This window comes from Heterodontus francisci, chromosome 17 (assembly GCF_036365525.1).
Source record: "Heterodontus francisci isolate sHetFra1 chromosome 17, sHetFra1.hap1, whole genome shotgun sequence".
In the NCBI taxonomy this organism is placed as follows: domain Eukaryota; kingdom Metazoa; phylum Chordata; class Chondrichthyes; order Heterodontiformes; family Heterodontidae; genus Heterodontus; species Heterodontus francisci.
This window is the reverse complement of record NC_090387.1, coordinates 36140891-36160099: the sequence shown is the minus strand read 5'-3', so window position 1 is coordinate 36160099 and position 19209 is coordinate 36140891. Positions and strand designations below refer to the sequence as shown.

The window sequence follows — 19209 nt, the reverse complement described above, 5'->3', positions numbered from 1 at the left end:
CAGGTGGAAAAAGTGGCAAATGGAATTCAATCTGGAGAAGTGTGAGGTAATGCATTTGGGGAGGATAAAGAAGACAAAGGAATACCAATATATACTCAAGTATAGAGGAACAAAGGGACCTTGGAGTGTATGTCTAAAGATCCTTGAGTGTAGCAGGATAGGTAGATAAGGTGGTCGAGAAGGCATGGGGATACTTTTTATTGGCCGAGGCCTAGAGTACAAGAGCAGAGAGGTTATGCTGGAACAGTATAAAACACTAATGAGATTACAGCTACAGTTCTGGTCACCACATTACGGGAAGGGTGTGATCACACTAGAGAGGGTAAGAGGAGATTTACAGGATTTGCTAGGAATGGAGAATTTGCTATGAGGAAAGATTGGATAGGTTGGATTGTTTTCTTTAGAAGAGGAGGTTGAGGGAGATTTAATTGAGGGGCTTAGATCGTGTGAAGAGACATCAATAACCAGGGGGCACAGATTTAAAGTAATTGGTAGGATTCGAGGAGAGTTGAGTAGTTTTTTCACCCAGAGGGTGGTCAGGGTCTGAAACTCACTGCTTGAAAGGATGGCAGAGGCAGAAACCCTCATCATATTTAAAAAACACTTGGATATGTACTTGAGGTACTGTAACCTACAGGGCTACAGACCAACAACTGGAAAGCTCTTTTTCAGCCGGTGTGAACATTTGGGCTGAAAGACCTCCTGTGTCATACATCTTTCCATGTTTCTATATTTGTGGTATGTTATTAGCCTGTAATACTCCATTACATCTATAACAGTCACTACACTTCACAAAAGTACTTAATTAGCTCTAAAAGCACTTTGTGACGTCCTGATGTGTGAAAAGGATTATAGAAGAGCAAGCTCTTTTTTCTGAACAGAGCTCCATATCTTATAATAACACAATTGTCACCTGTCATAAAATGCACTCCTTTTAAACCTATATTTGCCCACAAAATGGATAACAAATTCTCTGCATAGCTACAGTTGTCTGTTTCAAAGCTACACAGCTTGGAGAAAATCACCCATTATCTATAACCAGCATTATACTACTGCTTATATATTCTGCTATGTGAACGTTATATGCTCATATTTATAATCTCTACTGCAGGCTATCCTACCATTTCACTATATTGGATTGTACACCGATTACTGTTTAATATTGCACAATTTAATAAGACATGAGAAGTAAATTTATTGAATCACAAAGACAACAAAAGACCTACTTGTCCATCTAGTCTGATCCATACATAGGTGAAGCCTTCTAACCCCCACACCTGGGAGAGACAAAAAATATATAAACCCAGACCAATTAATGAGGGAAAAACCTCAAAATTCCTCTCTGAACCCCCATTAGGCAATCAAAACAAATCCAAAAGACTCTGCAACCCTGAATGACCCTACAGGGTCCCTACCTCACATACAAGATGCTCTCCACCCCAGTCAGAAACAGGTCCAGCATTTGTTTGAAAGAATTCAGTAAATCAAAATGTTCACCACATGACCTGGCAACCCTCTCCATGGGTCCACTATTCTCTAGAAAACAAGAACCTAACATCTAAGGTAGACCCCTAGTCCTCCCTAACCTATTTAGTTCAAATAATTTGTCTACACAAACACAATACCTCCATTATGTTTATAAACCTCAATCAAATCACCCAAGTCAAGACTTCTATAAAGTATAGGAACTCAGCTCTTTGAGCCATTACCCATTATGTCAGGAAACCAAAACTGGACACGGTTATCTAACTGAGACCCAAGGTCTTGAATAAGGACAAAAAGGTATGCTTTATTTTATATTGAATGGTCCTGTAGTTACAGGATCCTAGAGCCCTATCTCCTTTAGCTATAGGTTCACAGTATTGGCCATGAACCATTAAAAAGTGGTACACTAAAATGACCAGGTCTCTTTCGCCACTGATTAATTATTTTCCCTCAAGCATGTATGTATAGTCACTGTTTGACCTATCCACATGCACAATACTGCTCTATTCGAAGTTAAACATAATTTGCCAATCACAGGCCCTGATCTCCCAACACACTGATAACTGCTTGTAGGTGTTCAGCATCCTCTACAACCCTAACACATACCTTGGTATAATCTGCAAACTCAACATCTACATATAGATCATGAATGAAACTAGTAAATTGCACAAGTCCTAGCACCAATCTCTGCTGGACACCACTGTTGACTGGTTCTCCAAGCAGCGCCAAATCTTGCCCACAAGCAGCCAATACTCAATCCAGTGCAGCAGATTACCACTAATTCCAGTTTATTCTATCTTGTAGCAAAGCCTCTTACGCAGCACCTTATTAAAAGCTTTCTGAAAGCTCACGTAGACAATGTCTACTGGGTTTCCCTCATCCACTATCCTGGTGAATTCTTCGTAAAACACAATCTCCTTTACCAGGATCATGTTGGGTGTCCCTGATATGGCCTTCTGTAAGTAGCCATATAATGCATCCCACCCATTACTGATGGCAAGCTAATGGGTCAATGGATTTCATCAACATTCCAGTCAAAGGGAACAGTCCCAGATTTCAGTGAGCCATTAAAGATACGAGTAAGGGGCTCATATGGCATTTGCCCCATCTTCTTAAGGACCCTTGGATGGATATCATTCAGCCCGTAGCCCCAGTTATTTCAAGCTTCCCCTTATTATTTCTAAAACAATATGTTGATCTCTTTTACGATTAACAATTTTATTGCTCATGGCACCATTTACTGATTTGAAAAATGTCTTCTTTCCAGTATCACTTGTTATGCTTTGGCAATTGGGAAAAAATATTCCAGTACACAGCATGCAGAGAAAAAGATGCTTTGCAATAACCCACTCAATTCTGAATTTAATTTACTAGCATTCAATCACATTAGATCAATGAAAACAAGTTATGCAACGCCGATGCAACTAATTTGTTGGATGAGTTTGACTTAAAAATGAAAGCCAAGAAAAAAAATCTGAATACTCATTCCTACATAGGTTCTTGGTTCAAATGACAAATCAAATCACAAATTTCATTTTTGAAAAATTATGTCTCATCATATCCACAAATGTCACTTGTCAAGGTGTGAAAGGGCTATTTACATAAAAAATATAGTTAAATCCGATACTAATGAGAATGTAAGACATAAGGATGAAGAATTACTCATTTCAATAATCATTTGATAATGCATTAAATTACTATTGCTGGTTTGTATTCCTTTGGCGAGAGCTCAGTTTAGGCCATCTTGGTTGACAGCTCTTTTTCCTGCTTTTCCTTTTTCTTGAATGTAATCAAGTCACTACATAAAGGCCACTGCTTCCCACTGACCAGTATATCATTAAGAACACAGTATTATTTATGTTTAACATCGAACTAGAAATTCATAGAATATTACAGAGCATACTTTATAATAACCAGTAGAATAAATGTGAAAGCAATCCAGGATACCCAAATAGTTAAAAAAAAATGGTGTTACCTTAAGGAAAGAAAATAGAAAAATGGAGAAATAATTTCACAATTCTAAATAATGAACTCCAACAGAAATAGTAATATATGAAGATAAAATACGTTCATGTGTGCATCGTTAGTAAAACTGAGCAACAGTAAATTAAAACTAAAATAAAAACTGAAAATGCTGGAAATACTCAGGAGGTCAGGCAGCATCTGTGGAGAGAGAAACCACTTCAGGTCGATGACCTTCCCTCAAGTTAAAATAGTATTTTACTCTTTGGACCTCGAGTTGTTTTCACAAATTTATCCTACCGATTATTATGAAGTATGCTCTATCATTTTCTACGAATTCCTAGTTCTATTTTAAACCTAAATAAGTTTCCTTAATTATACACTTGTCAGTGGGAACTCTTGGCCTTTTTATAGTGACTGAGAATCCTTGATTACAGTTCTGACAAAAGGTATTGACCTGAAACGTTAACCCTGTTTCTCTCTCCACAAATGCTGCCTGACCTGCTGAGCACGTTCAATTATTTCAGATTTCCAGCATCTGCAATATTTAGCTTTTTTATTTGTAAATTTTTATTGTTGCTTTAATGTGTTCAGAATGACTTTGACCTTGGTTCTCACACTTCTCCTAGTCTGATATCAATGGATTTAGCTTTTTAAGATTCATTCCTTTATCACACTATCACAAATTTGACTGCTGACTGATCTATGGCTCCACATACTATCAGTAAAAAGTATGCATGCATTCTGCACATTTAGGCAAAGGAGACTTGTCAGTTTGCTCCTCATGCCTTCCAAGTGGAGATGTGGCACCAACTTTGAAAAAAGGAAACGATAGCCTTCAAATACATACCTAAGCAGCTCAGACAATCAGCCTTCTCTGCAAATCAAAACTATGAACTTAATAGTGCAAAGCAAGCACATTGTGGGAAGGCAACTGAGCTGCCTCATGTATAGTAATGGCATTTTCTCATAATGGAGCACTTGTGTAAATTCTAGACCATGTTAACTTCATTTTGCTTAATTACATGCTTAAATTAAGACTGCAGTAAATAAAAAATAGCAGCTGCTCCTGTAATTTAAAGTTTTTGGACACTATCGATTCTCCTTTAATGTTGACAGCATCTTATCTTACTAAGGTTTATAAACCAAAAATGAACTTTTGCCATATAAGAAGTTGCAGCTTATCATTTTTTTGAGTTACTTCTAATTGTTTGAAAATTACTGTAGCTAAAGTGCTTTCTTTCACCTGTGTTAGCACTTTTAAGTAGTCAATAATAATTCAAGGAACTGAATACAATATGATTGCATCTTTTAATAAGTGTTTCTATATCACTTTGGTGCAGCTTTGTTAGCGGTCATAGAATGCACTATTATTACAGTTGAAAATTAAAGTTCACTGAAGATTTAGAGCATGAAATTTTAGTCCCATTCACCATCACCATCTTGATAATCGTCCTGTGGTGGCTCCTGAAAGTGGATATTTGCCAACATATCCCTCATTGCAGCCATGAGTCGGTTTACTCCCTGGTTCAATTCATGTTGGACCTCTGCACCCTCACCTTCCATGTTCTGTCTCCTGTCCTCCTGAAAAACACATTATTCCAGGAATGTATTTTTTGAAAGGGGGAAGGGTGGGGTGTTGGGAGAAGGGGGCATGTGGAGAGAAGAGAAAGAACAAAATTACAAAATCTAGTTAGCAAGTTAGGTCACATAATGCAACTTCAATCCAGCCCAAAATAAATGTATTTATTCTCATTCATTTCTAACAATTTTTGTAAACCTGGTGGTGCTTAGGATCATGCCTAAAAACAGTTTGGCATTGGATTATACTTCATTTGGATGCTGGTATCAAAAGCTTTACAAAAAATAAAAAGTTAAAAACTTGAAAGCCATGACCATCTACTTTCTTGTTGCCAACAACCCTATATGGTATGGACACTGAAAAATAAAATATTTGTTTAACAGCTTTTCCTTTTTCAAACAGAATACTTTCACACCTACACTAAAGAGAGGACTTTGAAGTTTTGGGGTATTGTCCCAAAGAATTTGAAGCCTCAGTCTCTGGTTTAAAACTGTGTATAAATATTGTAGTGGCACTAGAAAAATATTTATACAAAAATGTAAAGAAACAAAGAACTTTCGACAGAATAAAACAATTTCTCTCTTATGTAAGCATTAAGAATTCCTAGGTCAGATAACTGTTCAGAACTTGCTGCACCTGCTTCAACACAGTTATTCATGTAATACAAAAAGGACATACTGTTTCATATATTTTACCATAATGTTCCAGATTTCAACACAGTAAAACTGATTTTTAAAAAACAATCACAACCTCCCTCTTTATTAGCACATACCTGAAGATTAAAATTTGGCAACAAAGACCGAAAGAATAGTGACAAGCTACTTCCATCTGCTGCTCGATTTACCCTGAAAGAAGAAACACTTGCTCAGTAAACTCAATTGTAGTCACAGATGAGAAAGAGGAAGGTAAGCACATTAAAAATTGAGCAAAAGCAAGGACAAATAATGACTGAAAACACACATTTGAATAAAATATCTTTAGGCTTCAATTACAATTAAAACTAACTTTACAATCTCAAAATGAATCACTCTTCCTGCTGCTTAAATCTTCAAACTTAAAAATGCAAAGGCATTTTCATTTAAATACTGTTTCTCACTGGGATCTAAATCACCTTTCTGTAAAAACTACATTGCAACACATTGAACTGCTTTTTGAATGATTGGTGGTCATCCACTTACCCTACCTCAACAGTATTCTAGGTACCAGTGTAAAGAAGTGCTTTCTGACCGTAATCCTGCACTTGCCCTTTACCAGCTTGTACTTAAATCCCATGGTCCTGCTTCAAATAGTGCTCTGCATTAATCCTTTTCTATTTCACTTCATATTAAGTATATTGCTGTAGGACCCCCCTCAATCACATTCATTCAAGGCCAAAAGGTCTGAGATTTGCTAACCTCTCCTCAAAACTCAAGCCCCCAACACTAGGGACCAATTCCATTTCTGGCAATCAGATATTCCCTTTGTGTTTGGTGACTAGAACTGAGTGCAATATTTAAAGTGCAGTCTGACCAAAGCAAGAAGCTTCAGCAGGACTCCTCAGACTAGAACCCTATTGATCTGACAATATAAATTCTGAAAGTGACTCTGTTCTGTTAAAAATTATTTTTAAAAAAAAGAGATTTATAATTAAGCTAAAAGTATATGTTTAATATCAAGAGGACAGTGAGGGCTGGATTGGCAATAGTGTTACAACTTGTCACCTGGTTCGGTCTAGGTTTAGGGCAGAAAATTGACAATTCTCCTTTGATTGGACAAGTCTAGTAGCAGGCACAGCACTTCTGGGTGGGCTAAAACTGCCAAGCTGTTCGACTGTTAGTCAGTGTGTGTGCGTGTCATGCCTGGAGGAGAAGTCAGAAAGAACAGAAGACTAGAACCCAGCTTCGATTTCCAATATCTCTGAAGGATCCTGTGAAGTCCACCGTGAATTCATCTTGTTTCCTGTATTTCAAGAAGGCCTGCTAAATTACTTTCAATGCCGTTTGAAGATAACCAATTTCTGGAAGAATCTAAAGATCCTACCAATTAGTGTGCTTAGAAGGTTGGACTGTGTGCTAGTCTGGAACAACATATCTCATCTGCTGTTTACTTCAAAAAATGAGCAAGTGATCTATTTGTGTTTTTTTGTCTGTCACAGAGCTCTGACCTAAAAATCCTTTTTCACTTTTTCCGGTTAACTTATTTATGTGTAGAAATATATATATGTGTGTGTGAATGAGAGTGTGAAATGACGAAAGTAAAAAGGGCCTTTAAAAATTGGTTTAGAAAAAGAGGACTTTAAAAAAAATTCTCGGATTCTTTTAAAATTTGATCTACATGCTATTGTTTTACTTCATTACTAATTAAGGCTTGTTTTATAATAAACTGTTAATTTTGTCGTTCAGTAAAGAAACCTGGTTAGTGTGTTCTATTCTGGGGGAAAAGTGTATCCTATTGACTGTTTCAACAAGTGGAAAATTTGAAGAATATGTTGTGACTTGTGGGGAAGTAGGATTGAATTAACAGTGCACTCCCACCTTGGTCGTAACAAAATCAACATTCTTTTTACTGTTCTGCAGTGAATGGACATGATAATTATTGAGTCTGCCAGATATTTCAGCCTCTCCTTAGTTGGTTCCACGCTGTTGAGTAACTGTGACCCTTATTTTTTCCTTCCAATGTATAACACATTGTATTTTTTCTGTACTGAATTTCACCTGAATAAATCCGTCCACTTACAGATTCTGTCTCGGTCCTGCTGTAGTGCCGATACAACTGTTCCCTCCCTTCCCCCTAACTTAGCTGAGAATCTGACCAATTTGAATTGCCCTTCTGAAATAAAAACAAAATGCTGGAAATACTTAGCAGGCCAGGCAGCATTTGTGGAGAGAGAAACAGAGTTAATGTTTCAAGTCATCAGAACCCTGAAACCAGGTCATTTTATGTAATTTAGAAACAGCAGGGAGTCCAGCAACAATCCCTCAAATACTCCACTCAGTAAATCTTCCCAATGTGACCTAATTCCCCTGACTAGAGCAGTACCCAGTGTCCTCTTTTACAGTCAATTTTATCCACCTCCAAAATCAGTGACACTTTATTCAAGGCTTTCTCAAAGTTTAGATACACTCGAGTGCTTCCCAGCATCACCTTGTAATGCTACTTACTCAAAAAAGTCAAAAAGGGGAGGATGGGATGGGATGTCCGTCCTCCCCCCCCAAATGCTGGCTGCCATTTACCAAGTTTTCCTCAAACAGGCAGCCTTCATGTTTATTCCATTATTTTGCTGATAATTTATGGCAAACTAATGGTCTTTAGATACCAGAATTTCTTTTGTTACTTTAATAAAAAGATATACAATGGTTGATTTCCAATTGGGACCGCACTTTATATTTATTGACTCCATCAAGGTGATTATGTGCACTTTGTAGATTTTGTTTCTAGTCTCACTCAGCACTATTAGGTATAGGCCACCCATCCCTGTGGATTTTTTGTTTAACTCATCTGGGATCTCCATGCAAGTAATGTCAAAGTTATGAAATGTAATTGTAGCTCCATCTATGTTGGGTGACTTACTATTATCTTCTCACGAGTGCTACCAGAAACTAATCATTTAGTATCTACTAAACTGCTTATACTTAATTCTCAATTTCAACCTCACTTACATTGTCAAGGAATCTCAGTTCTTCTCTGATAACCTTCTTATTCTTCATTTTCTTTTCAGAACCCTGTATTTTTCCCAGTGGTGTCCCCAAGTCCAAAGTTGATCCAGTCTTTCCTCATAACTCATCACTCTGACACCAGGGACCAATCTCACAGCACTTCTTGACTGCCTCTGGGGATTAAGTGTCTCCCTTATGTCTTAGGGACTAGAATAGGTGCTCTCTAGGTGTGGTCGAACCAAAGTACTGCATTATAACCATAGCTTTCTCCAGTGACTACTCGTGATTTGCCTACATAGTTCAGCTGCCTGGTTACTCATTATTCTATAAAGACTAGATATGCTGGGAATCGAACTGACTGAAACCCCGAGATTTTTTCAACTTCTGCGGCACCCACTTATTTTCTTTCTACTTGTAGTAATTTATACTTGTCTGATATAAATTTAATCTGCCACCATTTCAGCCACTTGCACATCTTTGTCAAATGCATTGTGTAATTCTGTGCCACATGTAATTATCATCACCTTTCTACATCCAGTTTAGTATTCACTACAAGTTTGATAAATTTACTTGAAATTCAGGTGCTCCAGGTAAATTAAAGTTAGAAAATCCCAACACCAATCCACGGGGCAGTCAACCCACCATTCTTCCCCAGCTCACCTTCAATAATTAACAAGTGGCCACTACTTCCACCCCATAAGCAATTTCTTTAATCTATGCACAAGTTTCACCTTGAGTCCCCCACTGCTTTTAAACTTATATATCTGCAGATCTTTATCAAAGCCCTTTCCACAGACCACCTGGGACATCAGCTTCTCAAAACAGCCAAGAAGATTGGTTAGGCAGGACTTTTAACTTCTGAATCCATGTTTGATGTTATTTCCTATGTTATTGTGCAAGTAATCCTCAAGTTTACTCCTAAAATGAATACTATCGTTTTGCCCCAGCATTAAAGTGAGGATAATGGGTCTGTAGTTGTCTGGCTCTTTGTCACCCTTTTTTTTTTAAGTAACATTAAGCTCAGCTGTTTCTAATCCAGCAGGACATTCCCAGCATGTAGCTACACCCTCATAGTAACTAGCCAGACCTTAGAAATCTCATTAAATGCCTCTCCGTATCCTGGGTGCATATTAAATTATATTTTTCCACTGAAAAGCCCTGCTGAAATATCACATTTATGATTTTGCTTCTGTGTCGTCCTGTTCATCAGATTAAAGAAACATGTTTATACCACTATTAATTTTATTTCACAAAGTTTTCACTTTCCTTACAGGTGTATGTACTAAACAACCCAGGGAAGAGGTGTACAACCTGCTCCCTGCTTCACATTCTTCATACATTACTAACTAGCTTGTATACTCTATGCTCCAGTAACACAACACAAATCATTTTCTGGATTTCTGTTATCAATATGCTAACTCAATTATTTGTTATGGAAAGATGTGAAAACTGGTACAGTAAGCAAACAAAGCAATTTAACAAAGCATAGTTACAAATCTTAATGTTCATTCGACTGGGAGACAAGTTTTAATTTTTAAAAAAATCCAAATGATTCATACCTTTCAGGTCTAGTATATGTGATGATGCCATCTAGTGGAGGAAGTGGATCATAACCCATCACTGGCTGAGCAGTTACTTCCTTTAAAAAAAAATCAATTTATAATCTGTATATTTATCAACTGTGTCGCAGTGGTTGTTCTTCATACAAAAGTACCCATTAAATGTAATAACTGTCTGACTTAGGGATGGGCAATAAATATGATCTTGCCAGTGTTGCCCACACCGAGAACAAAGTACCTCAATGAGAGTCAATGGTTTTGAAACAATCAACATTCCAGCAACCTGATAGCTTGCCAGCAGTTTGGTTTCTGGACAAATTGTTCAGCTTAGCCAGCCTTAATTAATGCTCTACAAAATTTTAAACCCTCTGCTAATTCACCATTTGGCAATTTGTGAAGAAACTCCTCTTTCTTCCACAGTCCAAAGCCTGGAAGATAATTGGAGTTGATCAGATTTTCATATTCCTTCCTCTATAAGCATCACCTAGACTTAGTCAGGCACTTGCCTTTCTACACAATTATGAACAGAATAATGCCATAAGACAATTACCAATACCTGCTAAAAGTTCTAATTTGAGCTAAGAAACATGAGATTCTGCAATACCACCTGCAGAATAGCAGTGTTTCTACTCTAACTCATTGCATCCCAACACCTCAAAACTATGAAATTCCTTACCTCATTCAGTCTTTCCTTTCTTCTACGATCTATAGGTTTTTTGATTACCTGACCAACCACTTTTAAAACCTAAACTTGGCATCACTTGTTCACTACTTATGACATACCTATTCTTTTCTCCTACCCTTTTCAATTTGGTGGTGTCCTGCAATACGAGCCTTGTCCCTTCACCAATGTTCTTTAAATTTTAAATATATACTACAATACTATTTTTGTGCTCTTGGTAGCCCACTCGTGGGTTGAAGAGTTAAAAATACAATTTAATAAACCAAAGTTCAATGATTTTCAGAGTAAATACAGAATTTATTTAGTATCACTCACAGGTGGAAGTGTTGCAATAGCTTCCTTTATCTCAGACAGAATTATGTGACGACAGATATTCCTGGGAACATTCTGGTATCTAATCTTTCTCCTGGAATGGAAAAAAAAAGACATGCATAATCTCAGACACAAAAGATACTTAAGCTTCATATTCCAGGTTGCGACATGATTAGACTATGATTCTACAAAAGAATAAAGGGTAAGGGCAAGAGATTGGGGCTAAGCAAGTAGTTTTTAAAGAGCTGGTATAGGTATGATGGGTGGAATGGCCTCACTCTATACTGTAAAATTTTGATTCTAAGATGCAGCCATTTACGTCCTGTGGTTAGGAGGCTCCCTGAATTTTACAGAACAGGAGAGGGAAGGAAAGCAAATTATGTACGTCAATGTTATAAATCTAATCTCAGCAGCAGTACTTTTTAGCTAAAAAATAAAACCAAATACTGAATTTCACTTGTTAAAAGCAAGATTGAAGAAACTCGATGGGATAAGAACCTGCAATGTCCTTATTTTTAAAAGTTAAAAGAACATGCCTGATTATTTTTTTTAAAAATTCAGTTCAACATGAAAATAAAGTTTTTCTGGAACTAGAATTAGGAAAAATGGCATTCTGTTGCTGAGCCTCAACTCCCACCAACTTCAGCTGCTCACTATATTTCTAATGTAGCAAGTTAATCTTACTTTCTAAAACTGAACACAGGTCTAGGTTTTTCAAAACCTTCAGTGGATAAAGTTTCTTTTTGTTAATTGATATTTATCTGTATTTTTCTAAAATATATTAATTTCTAACAATTGAAATTCAAAGACAAAGAAAGGTCTCTAAGATAAAATATTAAACATACAATTAGAAAGAGGAACAGTCATGGAAATGGTGCAAACATTTCTCTGTACATGCATAGTTTCTCATGCTTTGACAACGAAAAATGATAGGCTTGACAGACAGCCAGATAGAAGAGTATATAAAATGTGATTGAACATCCGCACACACAGCTGGGACACGATGAGACGAATGCCCCAAAGGAAATTGCTAATCAGAATGACTACCGGCTGATGCACTGTAGACTAAAGTTTACAATAGACACATTAACTGAATTAGACTTGGAGAAATAGTAGTGAATAGCTGTTCATCTGTCCTGCCAGGGTTGGTCAGAACAATATTTTTTGTATTTATTTCTTTATCTCTCATTTAACCACACTGCTTTAGTTACGCAAAAATATATTACCAATAATTATTTTCAGAGTTACAATACAGCTTCAAATTTCAGAAAATGCAGTTTCATGAAGCACCTACTTGCTCTCAGACTCCTGTACAAGTGGGTCTTTTGCATCTACTCGACGTAAAACCTCCTTCACATTCTCTTCCAGCCATGCCATGATTCTTGCTTCTTTCCAGAGCATCCAGTTTCTTCCAATAAACAGTGCTACTAACTGCTTCAATGCACTTGGCTGCCTGAAGCAGGAGTTGGGAGAGTGAAGAGAGGGAGAGACATGAAACTTATCAGAGAAAGTTATCAGTGAATGGTTACAGCTCAGGAGGACATTCGGCCCATCCTGTCCATACCAACGCTCTGCAGGACCAACTCAGCGAATCGCATTCCCCAGCCCCCTCCCCGTAACCCTGCAAATCCTCTCTCTTCAGGTGCTTATCCAATACCCTTTTGAAAGCCACAATTGAAGCCACGTCCACCACACTCTGACAGTGCATTCCAGATCATAACCACTCACAGCCCACAGCGTAAAAACGATCATGCCATCATTGGTTCTTTTGCCAATACCTTAAATCGGCCTCCTCTGGTTCTTGACCCTACCAAGAACAGTTTCTCTCTACCTACTCTGTCCAGACTCCTCATGGTTTTGACCACGATCAAATCTCCTCTCAACCTTCTCTTCTTGAAGGAGAACAACCTCAGATTCTCCAATCTATCCACATACCTGAAGTTCCTCATCCCTGGGGACATTCTCATTAATCTTTTCTGCACCTTTTGAAAGCCTTCACATCCTTTAAGTGCAGTGCCCAGGACTGGACATATTGCTGCAGTTCAATGAAGAGTGCAGGAGTGCATGCCAGGAGCAGCACCAGGCATACCTAAAAATGAGGTGTCAGTCTGGTGAAGCTACAACACAGGACTGCTTACATGCCAAACAGCGGAAGCAGCATGCAATAAACAGGAATAGTGATCCCACAACCAATGGATCAGATCTAAGCTCTGCAGTCCTGCCACATATAGTCGTGCATGGTGGTGGACAATTAAACAACTAACAAGAGGAGGAGGCTCCATAAATATCCCCATGCTCAATGATGGGGGAACCCAGCACATCAGTGCAAAAGACAAGGTTGAAGCATTTGCATCAATCTTCAGCCAGAAGTGCCGAGTGGACGATTCATCTCGGCCTCTTCCTGAGGTTCCCAGAATCACAGATGCCAGTCTTCAGCCAATCCAATTCACTACACGTGATATCAAGAAATGGCTGAAGGCACTGGACACTGCAAAGGCTATGGACCCTGACAACATTCCGGCAATAGTACTGAAGACTTGTGCTCCAGAACTAGCCGCACCCCTAGCCAAGCTGTTCCAGTCCAGTTACAACACTGGCATCTACCTGGCAATGAGAAAAATTGCCCAGGTATGTCCTGTATAAAAAAAGCATCACAAATCTAACCCAGCCAATTACTGCCCTATCAGTCTACTCTCAATCATCAGCAAAGTGGTGGAAAGGGTTGTCGACAGTTCTATCAAGCTATCAATGCTATCATTACTTGCTCAGCAATAACCTGCTCACTAACGCTCAGTTTGGATTCTGCCAGGGCCACTCAGCTCTTGACCTCATGGACAAAACAGCTGAACTCCAGATGTGAGGCGAGAGTGATTGCTCTTGACATCAAGGCAGCATTTGACCAAGTATGGCATTAAGGAGCATGAGCAAAACTGGAGTCAATGGGAATCAAGGGGAAAACTCTCCACTGGTTGGAGTCAGAACCTAGCACAAAGAAAGATGGTTGTGGTTGTTGGAGGTCAATCATCTCAGTTCCAGGACATTACTGCAGGAGTTCCTCACTACACTGTTCCTTATCACTCAGCCAATTTCGTATCCATGCTGCCACTGCCCCTTTTATTCCATGGGCTACAACATTTCTGACAAGCCTAGTATGTGGCAATTTATCAAACACATTTTGGAAGTTTATGTACACCACATCAACCGCATTACCCTCATCAACTCTCTCTGTTACCTCATCAAAAAACTCAATCAAGTTAGTTCAACAAGACTTGCTTTTAACAAATCCATGCTGGCTTTCCTCAATTAATCCACAATTGCCCAAGCAACTGTTAATTTTGTCCCAGATTATCACTTCTAAAAGCTTTCCCACCACTGAGGTTAAATTGACTGGCCTGTAGTTGTTGGATTTATCCTTACACCCTTTATTGAACTAGGGTCTAACATTTGCAATTCTCCAGTTCTCTGGCACCACCACTGTACCTGAGCAGGATTGGAAGATTGGAAGGCACACTACAGCCTGCCGGACTGAACATTGAGTTCAATAATTTCAGAGCATGACAGCCCCCCACTTTACTTTCATTTTTAGTCATTTTTAGTTATTTTTTCTTCCTTTTTTTTGCATTCCTTTTTACATTTTTTACAATCTTTTTTTGCATTTATTTCATTTCATCTTAGTTTGTTCAGTTTGCTTACCCACTGTTTTTTTCAGGTTGTTTTTCTTCAGGTTTGCACTTGCTGATGTTCTATATTCAGTATATTCACACCTAATCTGTACTAATGCTTTGTCTTTCAACACACCATTAACATATTGTTTGCCTTTGCTCCGTGACCTTTTGGTCAGCTATGTGGCCTGGTCCAATCTGCACCTTCTCCTTTGTTATCTCTTGCCCAACCCCCACCTCACTTGTTTATAATCTGTGACTTTTCTAATATTTGTCAGTTCCGAAGAAGGGTCACTGACCCGAAACGTTAACTCTGCTTCTCTTTCCACAGATGCTGCCAGACCTGCTGAGTGAATCCAGCATTTCTTGTTTTTGTTTCAGATTTCCAGCATCCGCAGTATTTTGCTTTTATTATATTGGAAGATTGTGGCAACTTCAAGTATCCTCAAATGTATCCCATCCAATCCTGGTGACTTATCTTTAAGTACAGCCAACCATTCTAATGCTGCCTCCCTCATCAATTGTTAGCCCACCCAGTATCTCAACTACCGCCTCTTTCAATATGACTCCAGCAGCATCTTCCTCGGTAAAGACAGATGCAAAGTACTCATTTAATACAGCCATGCCCTCTGCCTCCATGCATAAATCTCCTATTTGGTCCTTAATTGGCCGCACCCCTCCTCTTACCACACTTTTACTATTTATATGCCTACAAAAGACTTTGGATTCCCTTTCAGGTTAGCTGTCAGTCTCTTCTCAATCTCTCCTTGCCTCTCATTTCCTTACTGAACCTTCTTTAAGCTGTCTGGTTCTCGTTTGTATTAACAACCTGACATCGGTCATATGCACCCTTTTTCTGCTTCATCTTACACTCTATCTTTCATCATCCAGGGAGTTCTGGCTTTGGTTGCCCTACCTTTCCCCTCATGGGAACATGCCTTGAGTGTACCTGAACCATCTCTTCTTTAAAGGCAACCCATTGTTCCGTTACAGTTTTGCTTGCCAATCTTTGATTCCAATTTACCTGAAACAGATCTATTCTCATCCCACTGAAATTGGCCTTCCTCCAATTAAGTATTTTTGCTCTAGATTGCTCCTGGTCCTTTTCCATAGCCAAACTAAACCTTATGATATTATGATCACTGTTCCTTAAATGTTCCCCTAATTACACTTGATACACATGACCCACCCCATTCCCTAGTAACAGATCCAGCAATGCATCCTTTCTCCTTGGACTGGAAACATACTGATTATGAAAATTCTTCTGAACACACTTAAGAAACTCTTGTCCCTCTCTGCCCTTTACGCTATTGCTACCCCAGTCTATATTAGGATAATGCAAGTCCCCCATTATCACAACTCTACATTTTTTGCACCTAACTTTTTTTGCAAATTTGTTCCTCTACACCTTTTCCACTAGCTGGATACCTATAGAATACACCCAGTTGTGTAATGGCATCTCTATTGTTTCTTAGCTCTAACCAAACGGATTCTGTCCCTGACTCCTCCAGAGCATCATCCCTCTCTAGCATTGTAAAATTCTCCTTAACTAATACTGCCGCTCCTCCTCCTTTTCTTCCTTCCCTATCTTTCCTGAATACCTTGTATGGGACAATAATGGAACAAATGAGGGCACAGTTCAGAAAAATAGGGGAGGACAGGGGAATATATAAAATTTAAAACAGTACACTATATGCCACTCTAAGAATCTAGCAGTTAATACAAAAACATGTTTTTCTTTTTATATATCAGGTTTCATGTGTTCTCCATAAATTTCAGTCCATAGAAAATTATTTGTGGCAGTACCTCAATCGTAAATGGCATATTTGCCCAAGAACTATAAGCATCTCAGTCATAACGGCACAGAAGGAGGCCATTCAGCCCATCAAGTCCATACCAATCCAATCAGTCCCATTCCTCGGCTCTATCCCTGTAAGAAATTATCTGTACAGGAATCGAACCCATAACCTTGGCGTTACTAATACCACACTCTAAACAACTGAGCTAACCGACTGCCACACAGCCTGAGTTACATTCCGTGAATCATTAGTACAGGCTAATAAGTAATAATTTTTTCATAGTAGGAACAAACTAAATCAATGCCATACAAACAAATGTGTGTAAAAGTATCTTGGCGATCGCAGTTCTCATTCAATGCACTTGTTCCTTTCACCTTTAGCAGTAATAGTACAGGAAACTGGGCCACATCATGAGTGACTACTGTATTCCAAAAAATAAAGGTCAAAGTTTCACTTTTTTAATAATTCATTCATGGGACATGGGTGACACCGACAAGGCCAGCATTTGTTGCCCAAACCTAAACTGCCCTCGAGAAGGTGGTGGTGAGCCGCCTTCTTGAATTGCTGCAGTCCATGAAGGTATTCCCAGAGTAGTGGTGGGGAGGGAGTTGCAGGATTTTGACCCAGTGACAATGAAGAAACAGCTGATATAGTTCCAAGTCAGGATGGCATGTGACTTGGAGATGTTCCTATACATCTGCTGCCCTTGTTCTAAACTCACCATATAAAGTTGTGTCTTGCCCACTTCAGGCCAAGACCCTATAAACGATATGAGGAGTGGTAATTACTGCCAGTAAACCTCTCTGGCACTAAAAACTATTACATATGCAGGGTCTCTTTCCTTCAGGTTAGAATTGCTGTTTTGAAGATCTTCAAAATGTTATATTATTTTAATTTTATTTTACTTTATCTGTCTCTTTTCCCCCATTTAATCCAATCTTTCTTTCGTACCTTGATTTGACATTGAATTCACCCATTCTAATTTATACTTCCTTCTCAGTCCTCGTGATGTTAATTTCACAATCCTTCAATCCGTTTGGTTAAGGAAATACAGTTGCCTGCCCTGTTCATTAAAGTCCCAGGTGCCTATTTTCCTCACTGCATCATTATCAACTCACATTTTCAGCAATGTGCACAATTAAAGTTTTTTTAAATTTATTGTGTAACAAGGGCAAGCCTAAGTAATGGCAGAGCTGTTAAGGTGCCCTGCCACTGCAAATTATAGCCCATTAAGTGTTTTACACAGATACATAGTATGTACAACACAGAAACAGGCCATTCAGCCCAACAGCTCCATGCCAGTGTTAATGTTCCACCCATGCCTCCCACCAGGCTTCTTCTTTTAATCCATTTAACATATTCTTCTATCTCTTTCTCCCTCATGTGTTTTTCGAGCTTCTCCTTAAATTCATCTATGCTAGTCACCTCAACTAGTTGTAGCGAGTTCCATATTCTAACCACTCTTATGGTAAATAGGTTTCTCTTAAATTTCCTATTGAATACATTCATGACTCTCATATTTATGGCCCCTAATTATAGTCTCCCTCGCAAGTGGAAACAGCTTCTCTATGCCTACCCTATCAAAGCTTTTCATAATTCTGAAAGCCCCCTTCAGTCTTTTCTTGTCTAGAGAAAAGAGCCTGTTGAATCCTTCCTAACAGGTAACTGCTATCATTCTAATAAATCTATTTTGCATCTTCTTCAGTGCCTGTATATCCTTTTTATAATATGGAGACCAGAACTGTATACATTACTCCAAGTATCGTCTAACCAAGATTCAATGTAAGTTTAACAAAACTTCCCTGCTTTTCAATTCTATCCCTCTAGAAATAAACCCCAGTACTTGGCTGTTTTTTTTTTAATGGCCTTATTCATTTGCTTTGCTACTTTTAGTGATTTGTGTAACCCCAGAACCCTCTGCTCCCAGACCCCATTTAGACATATTTTCCAAGGTGTATGTAGCCTGCTTATTCTTCCTCCAAAATGTACCACTTCATACTTATATATACTGAAGTTAATTTGCCAATTAACATGCCCATTCTGCAAGTTTTTTTACATGTATTCCTGTATTTTGCTAGTCCTCCTCTGTATTAACTACACCAATTTGGTGTTGTCTGCAAATTTTGAAAATGTACTTCTTATTCAAGTCCAGTTTTGTTTGCATCTTGCCTTCATTTCAGTTTAATATTTTCAATCTTTTTTTTAGGCTTGCCATTCTTTAAATTTAAACAATGTATGACTATCTCCACAATTCACAACATTTTTTTATCCTGACCAAATAAAGTCAACTCTGCATACTAGGTTGATGAGCTTATGAAAATAAATCTGGAATTAATGTTTTTATTATCAGGACTACAATCTCAAACAAGGATTCTCATTAGAGAACATTAGAGATGTTATCCCATCTTTTACTTCCAGGAATTCGCGGTGCAAAAAATTTGAGCTGAAGGATGAGGAATAAAATCAAACTCATGCGGCACACTGCACGATGCCCCACTCCAGCAAATTTTGGGCCTATGTCTTTGACTTCT

The 19209-nt window shown here is 38.4% G+C and overlaps 1 protein-coding gene across 2 annotated transcripts in view; it reads right to left on the bottom strand.

Annotated features, from left to right (window-relative positions):
• Positions 1-4735: 4735 nt before the first annotated feature.
• tcf25 (transcription factor 25 (basic helix-loop-helix)) overlaps positions 4736-19209 on the bottom strand; it is a 30956-nt gene continuing 16482 nt past the window's right edge. For both annotated transcript variants that reach the window (XM_068049275.1, XM_068049276.1), the window contains exons 14-18: positions 12512-12670; positions 11221-11311; positions 10224-10303; positions 5802-5874; positions 4736-5031 (exon numbers count right to left, since the gene is read on the bottom strand). In XM_068049275.1, the coding sequence (XP_067905376.1) occupies positions 4867-5031; positions 5802-5874; positions 10224-10303; positions 11221-11311; positions 12512-12670 (568 nt within the window). In that variant the 3' untranslated portion in view covers positions 4736-4866. The remainder of the gene's footprint in view (positions 5032-5801; positions 5875-10223; positions 10304-11220; positions 11312-12511; positions 12671-19209) is intronic.